The sequence below is a fragment of the Borostomias antarcticus genome (genome assembly GCF_949987555.1).
Source record: "Borostomias antarcticus genome assembly, chromosome: 1".
In the NCBI taxonomy this organism is placed as follows: Eukaryota; Metazoa; Chordata; class Actinopteri; order Stomiiformes; family Stomiidae; genus Borostomias; species Borostomias antarcticus.
This window is the reverse complement of record NC_140234.1, coordinates 13,847,548-13,865,825: the sequence shown is the minus strand read 5'-3', so window position 1 is coordinate 13,865,825 and position 18,278 is coordinate 13,847,548. Positions and strand designations below refer to the sequence as shown.

At 44.6% G+C, this 18,278-nt stretch overlaps 2 protein-coding genes across 2 annotated transcripts in view; one reads left to right on the top strand and one right to left on the bottom strand.

Moving 5' to 3' along the window:
- Window positions 1–230: 230 nt before the first annotated feature.
- ap2s1 (adaptor related protein complex 2 subunit sigma 1) lies at window positions 231–10,516 on the bottom strand. The gene is made up of 5 exons (XM_084443653.1): window positions 10,375–10,516; window positions 9,571–9,720; window positions 7,618–7,731; window positions 5,706–5,765; window positions 231–1,903 (listed from the first exon to the last, which is right to left on the bottom strand). The coding sequence occupies exons 1-5, from the start codon at window positions 10,375–10,377 to the stop codon at window positions 1,802–1,804; spliced, it is 429 nt and encodes a 142-aa protein (XP_084299779.1). The 5' UTR covers window positions 10,378–10,516; the 3' UTR covers window positions 231–1,801.
- A 3,309-nt stretch (window positions 10,517–13,825) lies between these two features.
- The window catches only part of arhgap35a (Rho GTPase activating protein 35a), a gene marked incomplete at its 3' end in the record, with an annotated part of 44,386 nt that continues 39,933 nt past the window's right edge, over window positions 13,826–18,278 (top strand). The window contains exon 1 of the mRNA XM_084439417.1: window positions 13,826–14,460. The remainder of the gene's footprint in view (window positions 14,461–18,278) is intronic.

Genomic DNA, 18,278 nt, shown 5'->3' with positions numbered 1-18,278 from the left:
CTGATTACTTAGAGATGAGGATGACCTCAGGCAATGGCCTGAGGTGCTATATTGGTTTGCTGCCACTAGGTGGTGCTGCTGGACCATAAAGCCAAAATATAAGCAAGCTGGGCTGTTTCTATTTCTGACTAAACATTCATGGAGTAATACGAAAAATAATCTACAGTATATCCTCCAATTTTCAACACTTTATTAAGTACTTAATTTCTTTGTTTTATATACATTGACTGGAATACAACATGGGACAGAAATACAAACATCTTCCATCAACTAACTCACACAGGTGAACAAGGGATGAGACGGCAGTACATCTCTGACTACAGCCAAATAAAAAAAAAAATAATAAAAAATTAAACAGACCAAATATAGTAACGTGAAACCTGTGATGGGGGAGGTGGAGAACGGGGGGGGTGGTTGAGATGAAGGGAGAAGAGTAGAAAAATGGTGGTTGAATAGTCGTCTCCTTCTTCCAGCCTTCCTTTGTCATATCACTGATCTTACATGGCTGCATTGGTTGCAGCTATGCGGAAAAAAAAAACATGCTTAAACCTATCCTATCATGTTAGATCAGATATGACCGAAGGAAAGCGCTGAGCGTAGGAAGGAAGAATGCACTGTGTTCTTAAGACTGTCTCAGCCCCATTACTACAGAGGGATGGATGGACAGGACAGTGCCTTTGTGGAGGCTTGGTCATGAATCATTAAGCCACTGGTGTGTACGACCACCTGTTCATATAGTGGTGTGATTGATATACTGTGGGACCCCCAATGGAATCAGATCCAGACAGGACTGGACGCAGGGGAGAGAGGGGCGTGGCCTACCAGGCCTGGAATGGACAGCACACAAGTTTCACACTCAGTTACACATAAGATGCACTGTATATACTCTCTATATACTGTATGAGTATGTGTGTGTGTGTGTGTGTGTATATATATACAAGAACACACGAAACAAAACTTCACAGTACTGCCTCCTCCTCACATAAACTATAATCACTATATATTTCCACGGACTGGATTCCTGCTCAGCTGAGTGTCGGCGCCCCCTCCCCCCCGTTCTTTCGAGTGTTTGGGTGTGCTTGAGTTGAAATGATATCTAGGTGTAGCTTACAAGCACCATTTTGTCACGAAATGCATAGATCGAACGCTTGAGGTGCACTTTCATTTACATTCGGAAATTGCACTTGAGCTCTCTGGTTGGCGTCTCAGTATAAGATCACCACAATGAAGTGCCTCCAAAGTCTGGTATTTGACCCAGAACTAGAAGAAGCACACATATGAATCAGAGCCCGGTAGAGCCGGTCCTGATCCAAATCAATACGGTCTTGCTGTTGAGATAGTTGTACAGTACGACATCTTATTTCAGTCATCTTTGATACCACGGACAGTCTGGTTGCCATTCCAGGGGAGTGCTCAGTGCAAAGACCCACCACTGAACTGTCATCTACAACTGCAAGTCGAAAGGATTCAACAGACTTTCGACCACACTCGTTTACAGTAAGATGTAAAGACGGACACACAGATCATCCCGGGTAGTATCTAACTCTAATATATGGTGCTTGTTAGCTACAGGAGTAGTGCCACTGAAAGAAGGTTGGGGGGGGTTGGGTTGCCAGATTGGACAGAACTGGCAACCCTGTACTAAACTGGCTGCACTTCAGCCCAGCGCTCAACTGGATATGTGTCATCGGTACTGGGGACAGGTAGACACTGGGAGCTGATTGGGTCGGAGGTTATGGATGAGGGGGGGGGGGGGTATGGTTGCCAGGGTGACGGGAGGGGAGGGGTGAAGACGTCTTCTCTACTCCAGAGACTGGAGCATGAGCAGCTGCTTGAGGACCTTGGTCTGGCTGGTCTCCCTGATCTCTCCTGCCAGGAACATCTCGTCCACCACCGTGTACACCTGGACACACAGAGAAGACAGGGTTAGGACACGACGCTAGGACAGGATAGGCTAGGACAAGGATACGGACAGGACAGTGGGACAGAGAGAGACACAGGAAGAGGCAGGACGGAAGAGAGAGAGACTGTCAAGAGAGAGAACGACGGCGCGGAATAGAGGTTAAAGGTCAGCGCGCACCGATAACTTGCTTATTTGTGAGTCTGTATAATCTGTGTAAATACATTACTGCCAACATAAGCTCCTCCAAGACTCCCGCACAGCAACAAACATGGTGACGGGGCTGTTCTACGGACGATGAGACCAACGGCTTCCATCTCTAGGTTCGGGGGCGTAGCCGAGCTTTAGCAGACGCCATCATAGGCCCGGGCGATAGCGCTCACTTAGTCTGACAATCACTGGAGACGCGAAACGGATGAGTAGATCTTTGTCACCCTCTCCGACTGCAACTTTTGTTTTTCCGCGAGTGTCTCCAGATGTCGCGGGGCGCGCCAACGCGCGGCGTGGGCGACACGTCGTTACGGGTGAGCCACGTGGGAGGAGAAATACATGAGGGAATTAACAAACTGTTACAGAGGCAGCCATCAGAGAGGACGCTTAATTGCTTTTCTTTTCGCGTATGTGGGCGTGCGCATGTGCGAGCGTTCGTTGGTGTCAAATTAAGGGAGAAGAGCTTAATTGACGGAATGTTGTGATTACGAGTCGCAAACCTGTTGCCATGGCATCGCCACTTTGACTATATTAAACGGCTAAATGAAAGGAAATCATCTCTATTCACCTCCTTCCTCTACCGTAAGTCTCTAACTCCGACCTGCAGAGCTGCCCACCTGGAGCTTTTCTCTCCAACTCTAATGTATCCCAACGCAGCTGATTCAGCTAATTAGCTGCTCACCAAGTCCTTAATTAGCTGACTCGGCGTGTTGCCAAGGTGCTGGGTCGACAGTCTGCAGCAGTCACAGCCAGCGCTGCGTTCGAAATCGCACACTTGCTATTTAGTATGCCAGAAAAAAAGATTTAGTATGTCCGAATACAGTTTGTCAAACGCTGTATGCCAAAAATACCAGGATGTCATACCACATCCGGTCACATTTTGCAGTTTGCAAGCCAGCTTGATTTTCTGGCTGTTCTGACCCACAATCCTCTGTGCACAGTGGAAGACGGGTCACATGGACTGAGCTGACGGAGCAGCCAAGAGAGCGCCGACTGACTGATAGACCCTGGCCACTGCCAGCCATCTCTCAATACATCGTAGCAGATTTACAAACAAGCATTATTTTAATGAGCATGTAGGTTGGGGATTTACTTAAATATGATTACATATTATTATTAATTATGATTATTTAATTACTACTATTATATATCAAAACAAAGTGACAATGTTGTGAGAGCCAAAATTAAATCAGGGTTTTTCCTGCATAGAGGATTTTTTGGCACCCCCCAAATATTAGCCAGAGCCAAAGGAAAATCAACCAGTGGCAAAATGCTAAAAATTTAGAATAAAAATAGCAATTCATTAATAGACAGGTTCAGTATCTTAAACTTTTTGGCTTCATATCCATTTTGTGTCATGTCGGGAGATTTCCCACGACTGTGAAAAGTGAGCTCAGTCAGAACGACAGTGAAGAATATAGGCCTATACTGTATATGCTGGTAGGATACTCGGCATAAAACTGAGGTTTCCCCCCAAAATTGTGTGTGCATCACCCCCCAAGACCTTTTCTGAGCCAGGAGAAACCCTGATTAAATTGGCTCTCCCAACCGGCTAGTGCGAAACCCATTATGGGATACTTAGATGGAAATACTATGTCCCAATTGTTGCAACAGTGTGTGCAGTACTTTGTAAGGGCAGCTGCAGTACTGTATGTACTAATAGTAAAAAGTACTACAGTAGGACCCCACTCATCCGACTTCAGAGATCCGAACCTCCCGGTCTACCGGACAGGCTTAAAAAACGTTTTTTGTTTTTAGCCTGCTATCTGGTTACTGGTGGGATTTTCATTACAGTACTGTATCCTACTATGAATAAAAACAGAACTGTATGTAGACCTACATGTTGCCTGTAGGCTGTAGCCTACTGTCACGTTTAATTTCTTTGTTACTCTAATGTCGAGCATAAAACGCAAACAAGTCTGCTGCGCGAGAGCTGCATTCCTTGGTGCCAGAAAGCGCGTCAGCAACCTGAAGCAGAGGAGCATCGAGTCATTTTTCGTTCCCAGTTAATGGACTTCAGGAACACAGACGTGTTGTGAGCATGTAGATTAGTCTACTAGACCTACTGTATTTGTTAAATAATAGCCTACAGCCTAGGCCACGTTAGCCTACATCGGTTGTTTTAGAGACTTTCTTTTAGGCTACAATAGCCTAAGACACGACAACTTGTCTGTCATTTCATTTATTTATTTATTGATTATCATTTGCTTTAATTGTTCTAATGTTGGGTTGTTTTTAGGCTATACCATTTTGTTCTACGAATACAGTAGCCTATCGATGCAGCGTACGCCTCATTTGAGAATAAAGTACTGTATTTGATCAAAGCACGCACTCAAGTGGAAATTTGGTTATTTTATTATAGGCTACTGAAGGTCTATTATAGGCTAGGCTATATGAGTTAAGTTGGCTATTTGATTGCAATTTTGATGCATTTTCTCAAGTAACTAAGGGTATTTATTGGTCTATTATGAGTCTATATGAAACAAGTACCACTTATTGAATTTGGTTCATTTTAACATATGTTTCAGTCATCCGGACATTTCAGAGATACGAACGACCTTCGGTACTAAAAGTAAAAGTACTAATAGTAAAAACTGTACTAAATGCGATTTTGTACAGTTTGTACAATACTAAAAGTACTGAATGCGATTTTGAACACAGGCTGGCTCTCCTGGGCCCTCATTCATAAACGCTGCATCAGTACAAAAGCATACGGAACTTTCTAAGCAACCTTAGGTATTGATTTTTTTAAATGAACTTGAAGTGAGAACGTTGAAAAATGTGTGCTTCTCCACGCACACGCTGACCCATGCCTAAGCACATTTCACTCTGACCCATGCCTAAGCACATTTCACGCTGACCCATGCCTAAGCACATTTCACGCTGACCCATGCCTAAGCACATTTCACGCTGACCCATGCCTAAGCACATTTCTGGTGAAATTACAAACTGCGACTGTAAAGAATGAAACTCAAAGCTGTGAAATTGACAGGCCCTGTACCATTGCATAAAATAAATTACTTTTCCCTTATACTGTAGGCCTACCGCTCAATTCTATAGGCTAAAGCTCCCTGAATATGACGAGACTTGAATATGAGAAGTGTGGCATTTATGTCAGCAATTCTGACACAGAAGCGGAGACAGCTTATTATTTTGAGAAGTTTGCTACTAAATAAATATTAGGGTGTGGGAACGTTTTTAATTAACGTATGAATGGATGCATGGGCCGGTTCATTGAATATTTATAGGAAGTTATGAGTGTTACAAAGGGTGGGGCAAGACTCGCGCTCACGTGCGCCAAGTTCAAGGTTGTTTGTGGGAAACTGAACTGGCGTACGTCGACGTGGGACGTGATACCCACTGTTCTCAATCACAATTTCCCTGCGTATTTTTTCAAACTTGCTTGTAAAGTGAATTATCCACACAGTTTAAAAATAAAAATAAGGCCCCAGAACCAGAGCTGGAGACCCAGGCGCCTCCTAACCCATCCTAAAATCACCCCGTCCACTGCAATTATTCTCCCTGGATTTAAATGAATTGAATGGCAGTGCAGCAAAATCCCATTCAGGATGGGAACACTGGTTATTGTTCTTACCTTGTAGAAGTTGAACACAAGGTCCAACTCGCACACGTTGTGGAAATACTCATTCAGCACCTGGAACAGAGACGAAGATTAGAGCTTGCTTCATATTTGTCCATTTCATACAGGTGGTGATGAACTACATCAATTTATTATATTAGATTAGCAGCATTATTTATAATGATTCTAATAATGATTCTGTTGGACTTCTGTGCTGCCGTTGTATTTGCTTGTCCTCTGGGCGTTGTATTTTACTGTATGTATGGCACAACAACATGGACTACAAGTCACCATCTTAGATCAGCACAGAAATTGCTATTGAACCAATGATGTCTCCAGGGATGTGTGTTCAAGAACCAATAACCTTACACACACACACACACACACACACACACACACACACAAACACACACACGAACACACACACGCACACACACACGCACACGCACACACACACACACACACACGCCAGATAAACTGACTATCTCACAGGTCTACTGTCCAACATGATCAGACAAAGCTATCTTTATGGAGAACAGTGATGGATCCTTTTGGGGACCTGGACGCTGCTCCGATCACAGTAGTGTGCGTATACGCTGGAGCAGACGAGTGAGCTGACGCCACTCAAGCTTATTCTATATAAGGGGAGTACGATCCAATCTGGATATATCACAGATGACAGAGATGCATATGTACTATGCTGAAAGACAGACTATAACATGATCCAACATAGTTCAATACACAGGAAGTAGTTCAAGGTTATGTTGTCAGCTTTTCAAACATAATTGACACTTGTCTCAATAGGTTAGGCCAATGCTGTCCCAGAGGACTTTTAAATGACCTAACGTAGTTCCCTCTATAAGACGAGTACATCTAGGTTCAACTGGAAACGCAGCCTTGATCGCACATGGACAAGCCCGCGGGGTTCTCTGCAGAACCCCGCGTCACGGCGCTCTCCGAGGGAACGCAGAACCCCGGGTCACGGCGCTCTCCGAGGGAACGCGGACACCGGAGCCGCTTCCCCTCACGGCCACATTCCTCCTACCGACCTTCGGACCGCGAGCACAGAGCGGAACGTTCCGGCATCTCTCCCCCCGCTCCGCGCCAGAGAGAGGGCCGCTGGACCAGGAATACCTGTTTAGGGGGTTCTACTGAAGGAACCGACACCTTCCCTGAAGCTTCGTTTATACTCGGTCGACCAGGGTCGTACGACAAATGCCCGTCGACGGAAAAAAAATGTCGACCGACATTTGGCATTTATACTTCAGCGAAGTGTCTGATCACGTCCATGGTAACTTGCAGACGCGTGGCTGATTGATCCATGGCAACGAAGGTGCCTTCTATCTAGCTATCCAATCACAGCTCTGCGACGAAAGCGACGGCTTTAGAAAGTTTGGCGGGCGCAAGACACCCCTGTCCGACACAAAAAAGTGTCGACAGTGACGTCATTTCTGTCTGACGACACTTTTCAAGTGTCGTACGACGAAGTATAAATTGGCCTCAACTCCCCCAGATGTCCTCTAGGTCTTTCCGTAGTATCCTTTTGCCCTACAGTTTGTTTTCAGTCCTCACCACCCTATGTAAGCATTAAGAAGCATACAGGCGGGGGCGCCCCGGTAGCTCACCGGGTAAGGCGCGCCCCATATAAAGGCTAGTCCTTTGCGCGGCGGACCCGGGTTCGATTCCCGGCTCGGGTCCTGTGCCGCATGTCCTCCCCTCTCTCTCTCCCACATTTCCTGTCTCTCTACACTGTCCTATCCCATTAAAGCTGAAAAGCCCTAAAAATATATCTTTAAAAAGAAGCATACAGGCTAGATGATTGACAGACGACGGGGGGTATTTCAAGGGAATCATTGATAGACGTTCCTTGAAATAATCAGGCCATGAAGCGCTGAAATGTGTGTCGAGCTGTGTCTGCATGTCCCACCTCTACGAAGTTGTGGATGCCCTCCAAGTAGGCCAGGTTGTTGTCGGTCACATCCACGCAGATGCAGAAGTACAGGCCGGCGTAGCGCCTGTAAATGATCTTGAAGTTCCTGAACTGCGGAGAGACAACACGCAAACACACACACACACACATAAACAACAACATGACATATGAAGCCAGACCACCATCTCAGCAGCCATAAAACATCCACAATGGCTGTTCAAAGATAACCGACAGATAATGAAGTTGTATGGTTCCCTCCGTCCCAGCGACGATGCAGGGCGAGCGGTAATGTTTTCGGTGGCGTGTGTTTGTTTGTTTGTTCATTTGTTAGCAGGATTATGCAAAAACTACTAGAGATGCACCAATCCACTTACTGGTCACAGTTGTCGGTGTTAATGGTGTTACTCGGTGTTCAGGCATACACTGTGTATTCACCGAGGCATTCATTTAACACCGCCACACCGTCGTTGTCCGCCCCAACGTCGTTTTACCTATTTAGTTAGTATCAAACTCAGACAAGTGTCTGATCTGCCCCTCGGCATGCGCATGCAGCGCAAAGCGGAATCTAGCGGAGTCAGAAGAGAGTAGGGGGAGGTTATGGCTATTAGCCTCTCGTGGCTAGCTAGCCTAGCTAACGTTCAGCAAACCTAGCCACCGGAGTGGCTGTTTCCATTAGCTAGCTGGCTAGCTTACTCTAGCAGCCTATCCTCTCACCTATTCTAGCAGAGTTCATAACACCGATTTGCGGAGGCAATTTGCCGTTGTATAGCTCCACAGCTTTATTTATATCTTACTACCTTACTGTGATCGCGCATTTGCAGGCAAGCCGTGGAGGCATACAGTACAACACCAAATTGAAATACACAGCAGTGCTGTTCAACGTAAGGCAAAGGTCTAACGTTAAAGATGGCTGTAAGCGCTCTCTTATTGTAGGCTAGACAGGGTTACCGGTAATACCGTTTATTAGTCGGTGGGAAAAAATCCACACCCTGACATCACTAGTTCTGATCCGACTCCGATACCAGAATTTGGATATCTGCCAATACCGATCCGTTACTGGTGGTCTTTTTTCTTGAATAATTATTCATCATTAACTTAATTATTATCATTAATATACACTTTATACACATCATATTCTTTTCTCTACTGTATTGCTACTGTATTGCATTGAACTGTTTTTACTATTACGATATCTTGTATCTTGTTGTTGCTGCCAAAACATAATTATTTTACTCCCATATGGCTACTTGTATGGATGTACTGTAGGCCTAACAATGACAGAATCCATGAACCCACTTTCATCAAATAAAAAGAACTAATTTGTAAAATATAGGCTTGGGATGACACCCCGTCTGCTCTCCCATCACTGCCTTTTCAGAGAGTAACCGACTCATATTTCACTATGACATGACAAGAAGGGAAAATGGCTCTAGTTTACAGATTGCCTCATTAATGTTATCAGGTTCCCTGTTAGCTTTGGGTTTAAATCCGAAATACTGCCAAACAGGCACTTTTGCTTTTGCTTTTGGAAATCCTCCACCACCATCTAGTGTAACCAACTAGAGCAACTCGAGACTTTCACTTGCGAACGTTCTTCACTTCATCTGGATCGGTATGTGGATCAGAGGGGTCAGGCTGATCCCCTGGACTTCAAGAGAGAAAAATTGCCCCATTCAACGTCCCATGAGAGGTCAGAGAGACACAGGGTTTGGACTGGCATAAATTCATAATTTGGGTTTTATGAAAGGCGCTGTATAAATGAAAGTTATTATTATTATTATCATAAAACTATCCACCTAAAGAAAACCAAACGTGTCCTGCTCGCACGCACATACAGCCACGACATGCATTCACGGCTGAGGTCTGTGCTCTCTGAGCACTATTTCTAGTTTTGTATTGAATTATATTGTATTGTACAACAAAAAAAACAGTGTATTGAACTATACAAACCTCCACGAAGTTGGTGTGCTTGGCATCACGGACCGTCACAACAGCATGGACTTCCTCGATCAGCTTCTGCTTCTCATCGTCATCAAACTGCATGTACCACTTGGCCAGCCGGGTCTTCCCTGCTCGGTTCTGAATCAGGATGAAGCGGATCTGAAGGAGACATATTGACAGAGGATGAGTTGGGGGGAAGAGGTGCAGAGGGAGGGGAAGAGCTGAGAGCCAGTACCCCAGTACCCTCTGCGAATCCTACTAGATATGCAGTTTAGGCTATTGACAGACTAGTGATTTATGTGTTATTTATGTGTTTATGTGTCTGTCATGTCATAAAGGCTGAATCCCCCTCTCTGACTTAAGGTAGCTATACTGTCAACAGAATATCTATCATTATATTTCCCCTCGGGAATCAATAAAGTACCATATCTATCAAGGCTTATGCCTGTACCGACTACCTAAAACAGCTAACATAGCAAGTGGATTGACCAGCACTCTCAGTTTCACACTGTTGGTGTAATTCTAATATGAGCTAGCCAAGCTATGAGCTCATTGGCTAGCTAGTTATCAGTACAACCGCACCCCTGACGTCCCAAAACCTGAACATAGGTTTCCCGCAAACTATACACATTCATTCATAACATTAGTCGTTTCCGTAAACTAAATCTTGTCCTAAGAACATTTTTATAACACATTTCAGGCCTATGAAAGATGACAGCTAGCTAACTGCTAGCGTTAGCTAGCTAGCCAAGATGCTAGTGGAGCAACGGAATTTGACATAACTATGAATAATTGATTCAATGACAACCATACCATTATATTTTCCTGATAACGGCTACTTTCAGCAATAGGTACTCCCGTAGCTTGGCACCTTTTATGATCCTTTACATTAATTCTATAATAAAAGGCCTATTTGTATCCACAGCTCGCCCGCTATCTTCTCCTGGCAGGACGTTCAGGAAAGGCGAGTCATGAAAGTCATTGTGGGAAATGGTGTTTTCATCGTCACACAAAACGTTGATAATTCCTGGTATTTCACTTCAAGAACCATGATGCACCTCGGTTAGTCGAGTCGTTCTTGATCACATGAGGGCTTGACTACTCAAGCATAGCAAGACCATTTTAATTCTACGGGTTCAAGTTTAGACACCCAAAAGTTTAAAAATAAATAAAAAAAATAAATTAAATTTAAAAATCTTATTTACATGTTTTGATTTGATTAGATGAGTGAAAATCTTAAATATCATAATTATCATATAAATGTATGAATTGTATTATGCAATCTACAATAATAATAAACTGATGGGATATAGCATTCCACCCACAGAGATCATTAAGTCTCTCTCCAGAGCCTCCGTGTCCATCTGTCTCTCCAGAGCAAAACACTCTGAGAGGAAAACAGAGCACACAACTTCCTATCTCAGAAAAAAAAAAATGTGCCACAATATATAGACATTTCTCAGTCTGAGTCAGTCAGGCAGTCCCATGATCTTCATACACATTTATTTACCCCAGCTGATCCCACATCAAGCAGTGACAAAATGGAGGGTCAGCCCTCTGGGGTTACATCATCACATCACTGCTCTCTGTTTTGCGCAGAGTCAGGGCCCGCCGTGCGTTTCCTGGTCTGCTGGGTAGCAGATCCGCCGCTGAACATTGTCCAGACAATTTCTCCTCCTCTGGGCAGGCTGAATGTTTGGGGAGGCAGAAGGGAGAGGAGGGAGGGAGGGAGGGAGGGAGCACGGAAAGGGGGAGGCAGAAGGGGGAAGGTCAGGGGGATGGGGGAGCATCAGAGGGGGCGAGGCAGAAGACGATAGGGTTGGGGTGGGTAGGGGGGGGGGGGGGGGGGGGGCAGGAGGAAGAGGCAGAACAGAGAGGGGGAGGGCAGTGATTGTCAGGGATTGCACAACTGTGAGTGGGAGGAATGTGCTTGCCCCTGGGACTCAGAAATATTTCAGCTGCAGAGAGAGGGTTGAGGTGGGAGAGAAGGAGAAAAAGAGGAGGAAACCGAGCAGAAAACACAATTCTCCTTCCTCTCTCTCTCTCTCTCTCTCTCTCTCTCTCTCTTCTACCTCATAATGCAGTCAATAGTTTGCTTTGCACCATTGTTTTCTGTTGGGTTTTTCAAGGCTGTCGTGGCTTAGAAAGACAATGAACCAAAGTATGAATGAGTTTGGTTTGATGCATGAGCTACCGTAGACTAACTTTTAAACGCTTGTATAATGCCGAGGCAAGGCCAGCCTATACCGACTAAGTACTTATAGATTCTGAATGAGAGAGTTGTACATGGCTTCTCCTGTGTCTCACAGTGACCTGCTCATCTATGCAGCAGCAGGTCCAACAGAGGACTGAACCTGGAACAGGGGCAGATTAAAACTAGAACTTGGACACCTGGTCTGTGCGACTGGGGTCATGCAAATATTGCTGAGGACAGACAGACTCATACGATTGGCCATGAGCCTGTTGTGGACTCATGCAAGGCGAAAATTAAGGCTCCCTGTACCTTGAACCTTGTGTTCTAATGGTGGTGCAGTAGCTATCCTACTAAGCACATACACTGTGCTAGAGAGAGAGAGAGAGAGAGAGATGGGATGGTGTGATGAGAGAAAGGACAGGGGATTTAGAGAGAGAGAGAGAGAGAGAGAGAGAGTCACTATCATGGAGTTTCAAAGTGTGGAATGTAATATGTGGAATGTAGAATTGTGCATGGCTATGGAACAATGTTTTAGTTCCAAATGAGGAGATTAAAGTTATAGGGCCCCATGTTCTTTTGTGTGGCCTTTAAAAAAGATTTTATGGCGTCCAAAAGAGAACGTAGGAATAATTTAGTCACAGCCTGAGATGACATGTTGTCTAAGACTGGGATGGTCTAGAGAGGGAGAGAGAGAGTGTGTGTGTGTGTGTGTGTGTGCATGCATGTGTGCGCATGTGTGTGTGTATGCGTGCGTGAATTTGTGTGTGTGTGTCTGTGTGTGAGAGACAGAAAGCAAGCAAGAAAGAGAAAGATAAAACAAATGAGAGCAAAAAAAAAGATACAACGTCTCACAAAGTCCCTGGGCCTCTAAACATCTGTTTGGCTTTGTTACACAACGACCCCAGCTAAACCACCGCACCATAGGTAGCTCTAGACCTGCTACATCCCTGACATGGCTCTGAGGAATCTCACTGTCTGGAAGGCTGTGGGTCAACATACAACAGCCAAGACCGGTTTAAGCAGCTCTAAATATTAGACGTCAAACATGTGATGCATCTTCAAGGCTCCAGTTTGAGAACAGAGACATTCAAGAACTACAATTATCCTAAAGCTGTGTATTGGCTGTTGTGACGCCTGTGTGATCTGACTTCTGGCTACCTCTGTCTCCCATTAGGTATGTTTGCTTGACAAAGATGTGAGCTGTCATGACGTCATATGAGCTCTGCCAGTAGAAACAGCACTCTAAAATAAAGTGTGCTATACCATTTTGTAAGAACAAAAGGACCCTCTTAAAATCCATATAGAACCCTTTCAGGTGAATAATACCTTTCTGTCCAAACAGCACTAGCTGGAAATGGTTCCGTTTGGAACCTGCATAGCCTACTGTAAGTTCATCTATTATTTCTAGGCTACAGCACCATTTTTGTATGAAGTAGCAGCTCGGTAAAGAAAGAGTTGAGTCTGGAACGAACATAACCTTTGAGAATATTGATTTTGTGAACAAATATGACACCGTTCTCTCTGATCAGACCTCCTTGTGCGCTGGTTCAAACATAGTGGACACGGGAAGAAGGAGGCAGCGAGTGTCAGACATGATTTTGTTCTGCACATGTTGTAGCTACACACACACACACACGCAGACACATGCAGACATATACGCACACACACACACACACTTCACATGTTACGCATGAATGTACCACAGATGAATTGGCATAAAACATATACTGTAAATATTGGCATAAAACATATATAGGCCTACAAACTATAGGCTATATATCAGGATATCATGTGAATGTCACTGATTAAAATAAAGTGGGTGTACTAGAGGTGATTTTATAGGATGATTATAGATTATCATGGTGCTTTGATAGAAGTGGATTATGAAATGCAAATTTGTAAATTGCATGTAAATTTGATGTAGTTAAATGAACAAGAACCAAAGCAATTAGATCTTAATTGCGTGTGCGTGTGTTGTAATGGTGTCCGTGCACCACTGGGCGAGCCTACGCTGCCGTTCAGCGCTCTCTCTCTTTATTCTCTCCGAATAGGAGGAGGGGAGAAGCAGGATTCGGGAGAGAGGGCCGCCATTATTGGGAAGCTGAAAAAAATACACTTACAGTAAAGGCTACGCACCGTCATAGATTTGGGCAGTGTGTAAATTGATACTGTCAAACGAAATAGGAAATGTACGTGTTGCTTTGATAAGCGGAGCGCAGCTGACGCATGGTCAGAGAAGCTCTGATCCTGGAATCGCGTTAGGGCAGCGCTTTATTTTGGACACAACAAAGGAAATAATAATTGGTCAAAACAACGTGGTGAAGCAAGGAGAAGACAGCGGAACAAGCCTATCCAACGCCCCCTCTTCTCCAACAAGAACACCCAGCCGACGAGAGGTTGAAGTTGTACAGCATTTCTGCTCGGGCGAATTGTGTTGTTTTTGTCTCCTCGAGGACAGGGCAGGAACTTGGAATGCAGATGATCCTGAAAACTTCACCCCAGTGGAAATGAAGACTTGATTGCAAGGAAGGAAACAATTCATACACGCTACCCAAAAGGGAATAGGCATTTATGTAACTTAGTTTTTTCCCCTTTTTATTGATAAAAAATCCGTGTGCCGGCTGGGGCAGCTGTTTTGCGGAACGCAGTGGACATTACAGCGAGAAAGGAGTGGACGAGAGGTGGAGAGAGAGAGGAATGCTATGGTATGTACCAGACATTTGCACTGGATTTTACTGGGGTTATCGAAATGAAAAACAAAGCAACTAGCTGGTACTGTTGCTGTTACATGTAAATCACGGTTCCCTGCACGTCTTATCGTTCAGTACCTACTGTTGTATAGTTGGGGGGTGAAGCGGGGGGTCATAAAAAAGTGAATCTCGTTCAGACAAGAAAAAAATGTGCAGAAAAACGGCTCTGTTATGGACTGGTCTCGTCAGGCCCTGGCTCTTCTCGTTGGGAGGATTCTCCCCCTCTAGCCTCAGGGATAGCCTACAATCTACAAACATTTTTTGACGATACTCGCTAGAATAGAATAGATTTGTGATCGCAATCTCTGTCAATTAAGCATAGCGTTTCCTTGTTTATCCTGTTCTCATTTGGTCCCAACCACATGTGAATGGACGGCGGGGAGCGTTTATAGCGCCAGACTACAATTTCCTCAGTTATTCACAAATGGGCGATTACGCCTTGTTGACTTGGAAGTGTGTTATAGGCTATGTGCGTTACGGGGAGTAAGTGGTCTAGATTCTTGGTGTATCTCAGATTAGATCGTTTGTCTAGGCAGTGTAGCATAGTCCATGGAGGTGCTGTCATTCTCCCCCGGTGGGAATGGGGTAGGCTGGTGTTTAAAACACGGTATGGAAAAGCTGGACGCAGTGGTCATCTCCGACTGCGTACTAGGAAGGGCGTTTGGATATACAACCAGCATTTTTTCATTGGTTGGTTTTAAGCCTATCCGACTATATCTAGACTTGGGTTGTTACAGCTATTCACTTGGAACAGGGGACTGTGTCTAAATCAATGAGAGATATGCGTTTATATGATCTCTCACTGCATGTTTTATAAACACTTAAGTGTTCTGGACAAATATTGTGTAGACTACATGCTCAGTAGCTTAACACGCGTAACTCTATTCCACGCTGGCCCATGCCTGTCTGATAATGTTGCAAGTTGCAACAGCAGTGGTTAACCTAGATTAACTTGTCAGATCAAATTCCTCGTGCAATCATGTAACGTTCACATTTGCCTGTCTCAGATATTGGGTGTCTATAGTGTGCCTAGCTGGCCCCGTCGGTGAATGAATTTTGCTGAGCGAGATTGTGGAGTCTGCATAGGGGCCACTCCTTTGAGTGCACATTCTCATAACAGGCCTAGATCTCGTTCATAGAGAGGTAGCTCCAACGACATGAATACGCTTTGACTTGTTTGACTACGTTTGACAAACGGCCACTGCTTGTTTGCGTCTTGTACGCCCTGTCAATTATTGTCACCGTCTCCTCTTTTTCTGTCAATTGGTGGCCAATAACATTTCACCTCTACCTCTATGATGTGCGACAAATAATCTTGACATTGACTTTGTGCAACAGTAAATGTGGTTGAAGGTTCACATACAGGGTAGCTTTTCACATGTAACATTTACTTTTCGTCGCAGTCATGTGTAAAATCCCAGAGATATGTTTTCACTCGGACTGTTTGGAATGTTTCGGCCTTGTTTGTTATTAAGAGGGGTTCACTCGTTTCTAGAAACAGTCCCGCGGCTATGGGCTATGTAACATTACCAGCCAACAGCTGACATTATCAGGCCTGTGCGTCCGAAGAATTCGGGTTCCACGGGTAATGTAGTTTAAATGGGTCCATGTTCCACGGCTAAGGTCACGCAGTCAAAAGTTTATCAAACCCCGTCCATGAACTAATCTCTCTCTCTCTCACACTCACACTCACACACACTCTCTCTCGCTCACACTCACTCACACGCACACACACTCTCTCTCTCTCTCTCTCTCTCTCACACACACTGACACGCGCACACACACGCATCTCTGCCAAGAGGCAAGTTTGACCTTCGAAACAATTCACTGCCCAGATAAATAGTCTAGCTGATTTCTCAATAAGATGACCCAACAATCCTATGGCTGAAAAATGTAAAAACAGTAGGCAATAAATAGTCAACTATTACAGGTTGATTCTGATACTACATCCTGCCTTCCAGAGTCCCTCTGATAGGCTGGGACCTGATAGAACCTAGCCTGCGATAGGCTAGGGAGGGCACCCCTGCTATGCCAACTGTGACTGGTTAGAGCCTGATTGGAACCTTCTCTGTGTTAGGCTTGGACCTGATAGGGCCTCATCTCTGATAGGCCAGGGAGCCCCTGCTAGGTCAGGAATGCAGGAAGTGTCTGGTGCGCTCTGTGCTGGGGGCCTGGGGCAGGGTGAAGGAGCTAGTCTAGCTCAGACTAACAGCCTCTGGTCAGACAGAGCCTTGCTTTGGATTTTTTGGGGGGGCTGCTTGTTTTTTTCTTTTCCACATGTTGTGTTTAGTTCTCAGTCACTCAACAAGACGAGCAATGCTGCCCACATGTAGCTGGCCAAACTGGTGTTCATGGGAAGTGGGCACAGGCGTTTTTAATTTAAAGGAGTAGTAAAGGGAAAATGCATGTTTAGCCCTGTTTTATGGTTACTTATGCTCATATACAATGGTTCAGATCAAAACGTTGACAAAGCTAGCATTTTCGAGAAAGTTGATACTTGCTCTACTACCGTTTTGGTCATACAATGGATGTGGATGGGCATCTTGAAAAATCTTTCAAAAATATGTTAAACTCTCAATTTCAAAGACAAGAAGCTCACCGAGGGTGTAATTGGTATCCGTTGGTGTTCTGACAACCAATTCGCTGCAAAGTATGAATCCTGTAGGGTTTTATTGATCATTTTATGAAATCCATTGACTTGTATTGAAGCGACCATTGTAGATGTGTAGATCAATCCGCAGATGGGATTCAGGAAGCAGAACTACTTACGGTAGCTATTGTTATTGTTTATGTTGCTAGTTTGCGGAAGTTTACACACGTATGTGCTGCGACTAAATAGTTCTATGCTAAATATTTAGATTCCAGATGGATTCCATATTCCAGATGAACTAGAATCTTACTTTATTGCGAATTATATGTCAGAACGCCAACTAACACCTAGGTGAGTTTCTTGTCTTTGAAATCGAGCATGTTAAACACATAGGGTCGCCAAAAATCCCCTCTCAGCACTACACACAGTCCTATAGGCCAAGCTCTTATCCTTCGCTGGTTGGTCTTGGGTCAGCGTTGTGTCCCCTGCTGCTGTTACTGTTAACGCCGAGGCTCCCACACCCCCTCACCTTGCTGGTGTCACTTTTATGATGTAGCCGAAGTGTTTGCTATTTATTGGTGGCTTAACACTTTCCTTGATCTCAATCAAGTTTATAGCAAAGGCTATGGGGAAGTACCGCAGTACTGTATAGCAGACAGGTGACACACGCACGCACGCACACACACACACGCGCACACGCACACACACACACACGTGCACACACACACACACGTACACACACACACACACACACACACACACGTACACACACATACTTTTGAATTCTTTATTTAGGTCCGCATTTTCAAAATACATTGCAGGGTCCCAAATATAGTTCCATTGCTATCATGTTGTTGGGTCACAAGTGTCACATTTTATAATACGAGCAAGCTTCTAGGATGTACACAATATTCTTACATGCACATTCATACACACATACATATACATTGATACTAATATACTGAAGCAATAACTCACTCAAGGGTTGTGGTATATGGCCAATATACCACGGGTTGTGCTGCAGGCACAGGCATGAGGCGCAGACGAGTCGATCAGCACAACCCGTGGTATATTGGCCATATATCACAACCCTCGAGGGAGTTATTGCTTTTATACAACGGTTATATCATCGGGAAACATTTATGGGATAAATACCTACTATTTCAGTGTCTTAATATTTATT

Excerpts from the sequence above, each read along its gene's own strand:
- ap2s1 (XM_084443653.1), bottom strand. Across the intron at positions 7,732-9,570 it reads AGCACACCAACTTCGTGGAG|TTCAGGAACTTCAAGATCAT; the intron begins GTTTGTATAGTT and ends GTCTCTCCGCAG. Across the intron at positions 1,904-5,705 it reads TTGTGTTCAACTTCTACAAG|GTGTACACGGTGGTGGACGA; the intron begins GTAAGAACAATA and ends CTGTGTGTCCAG.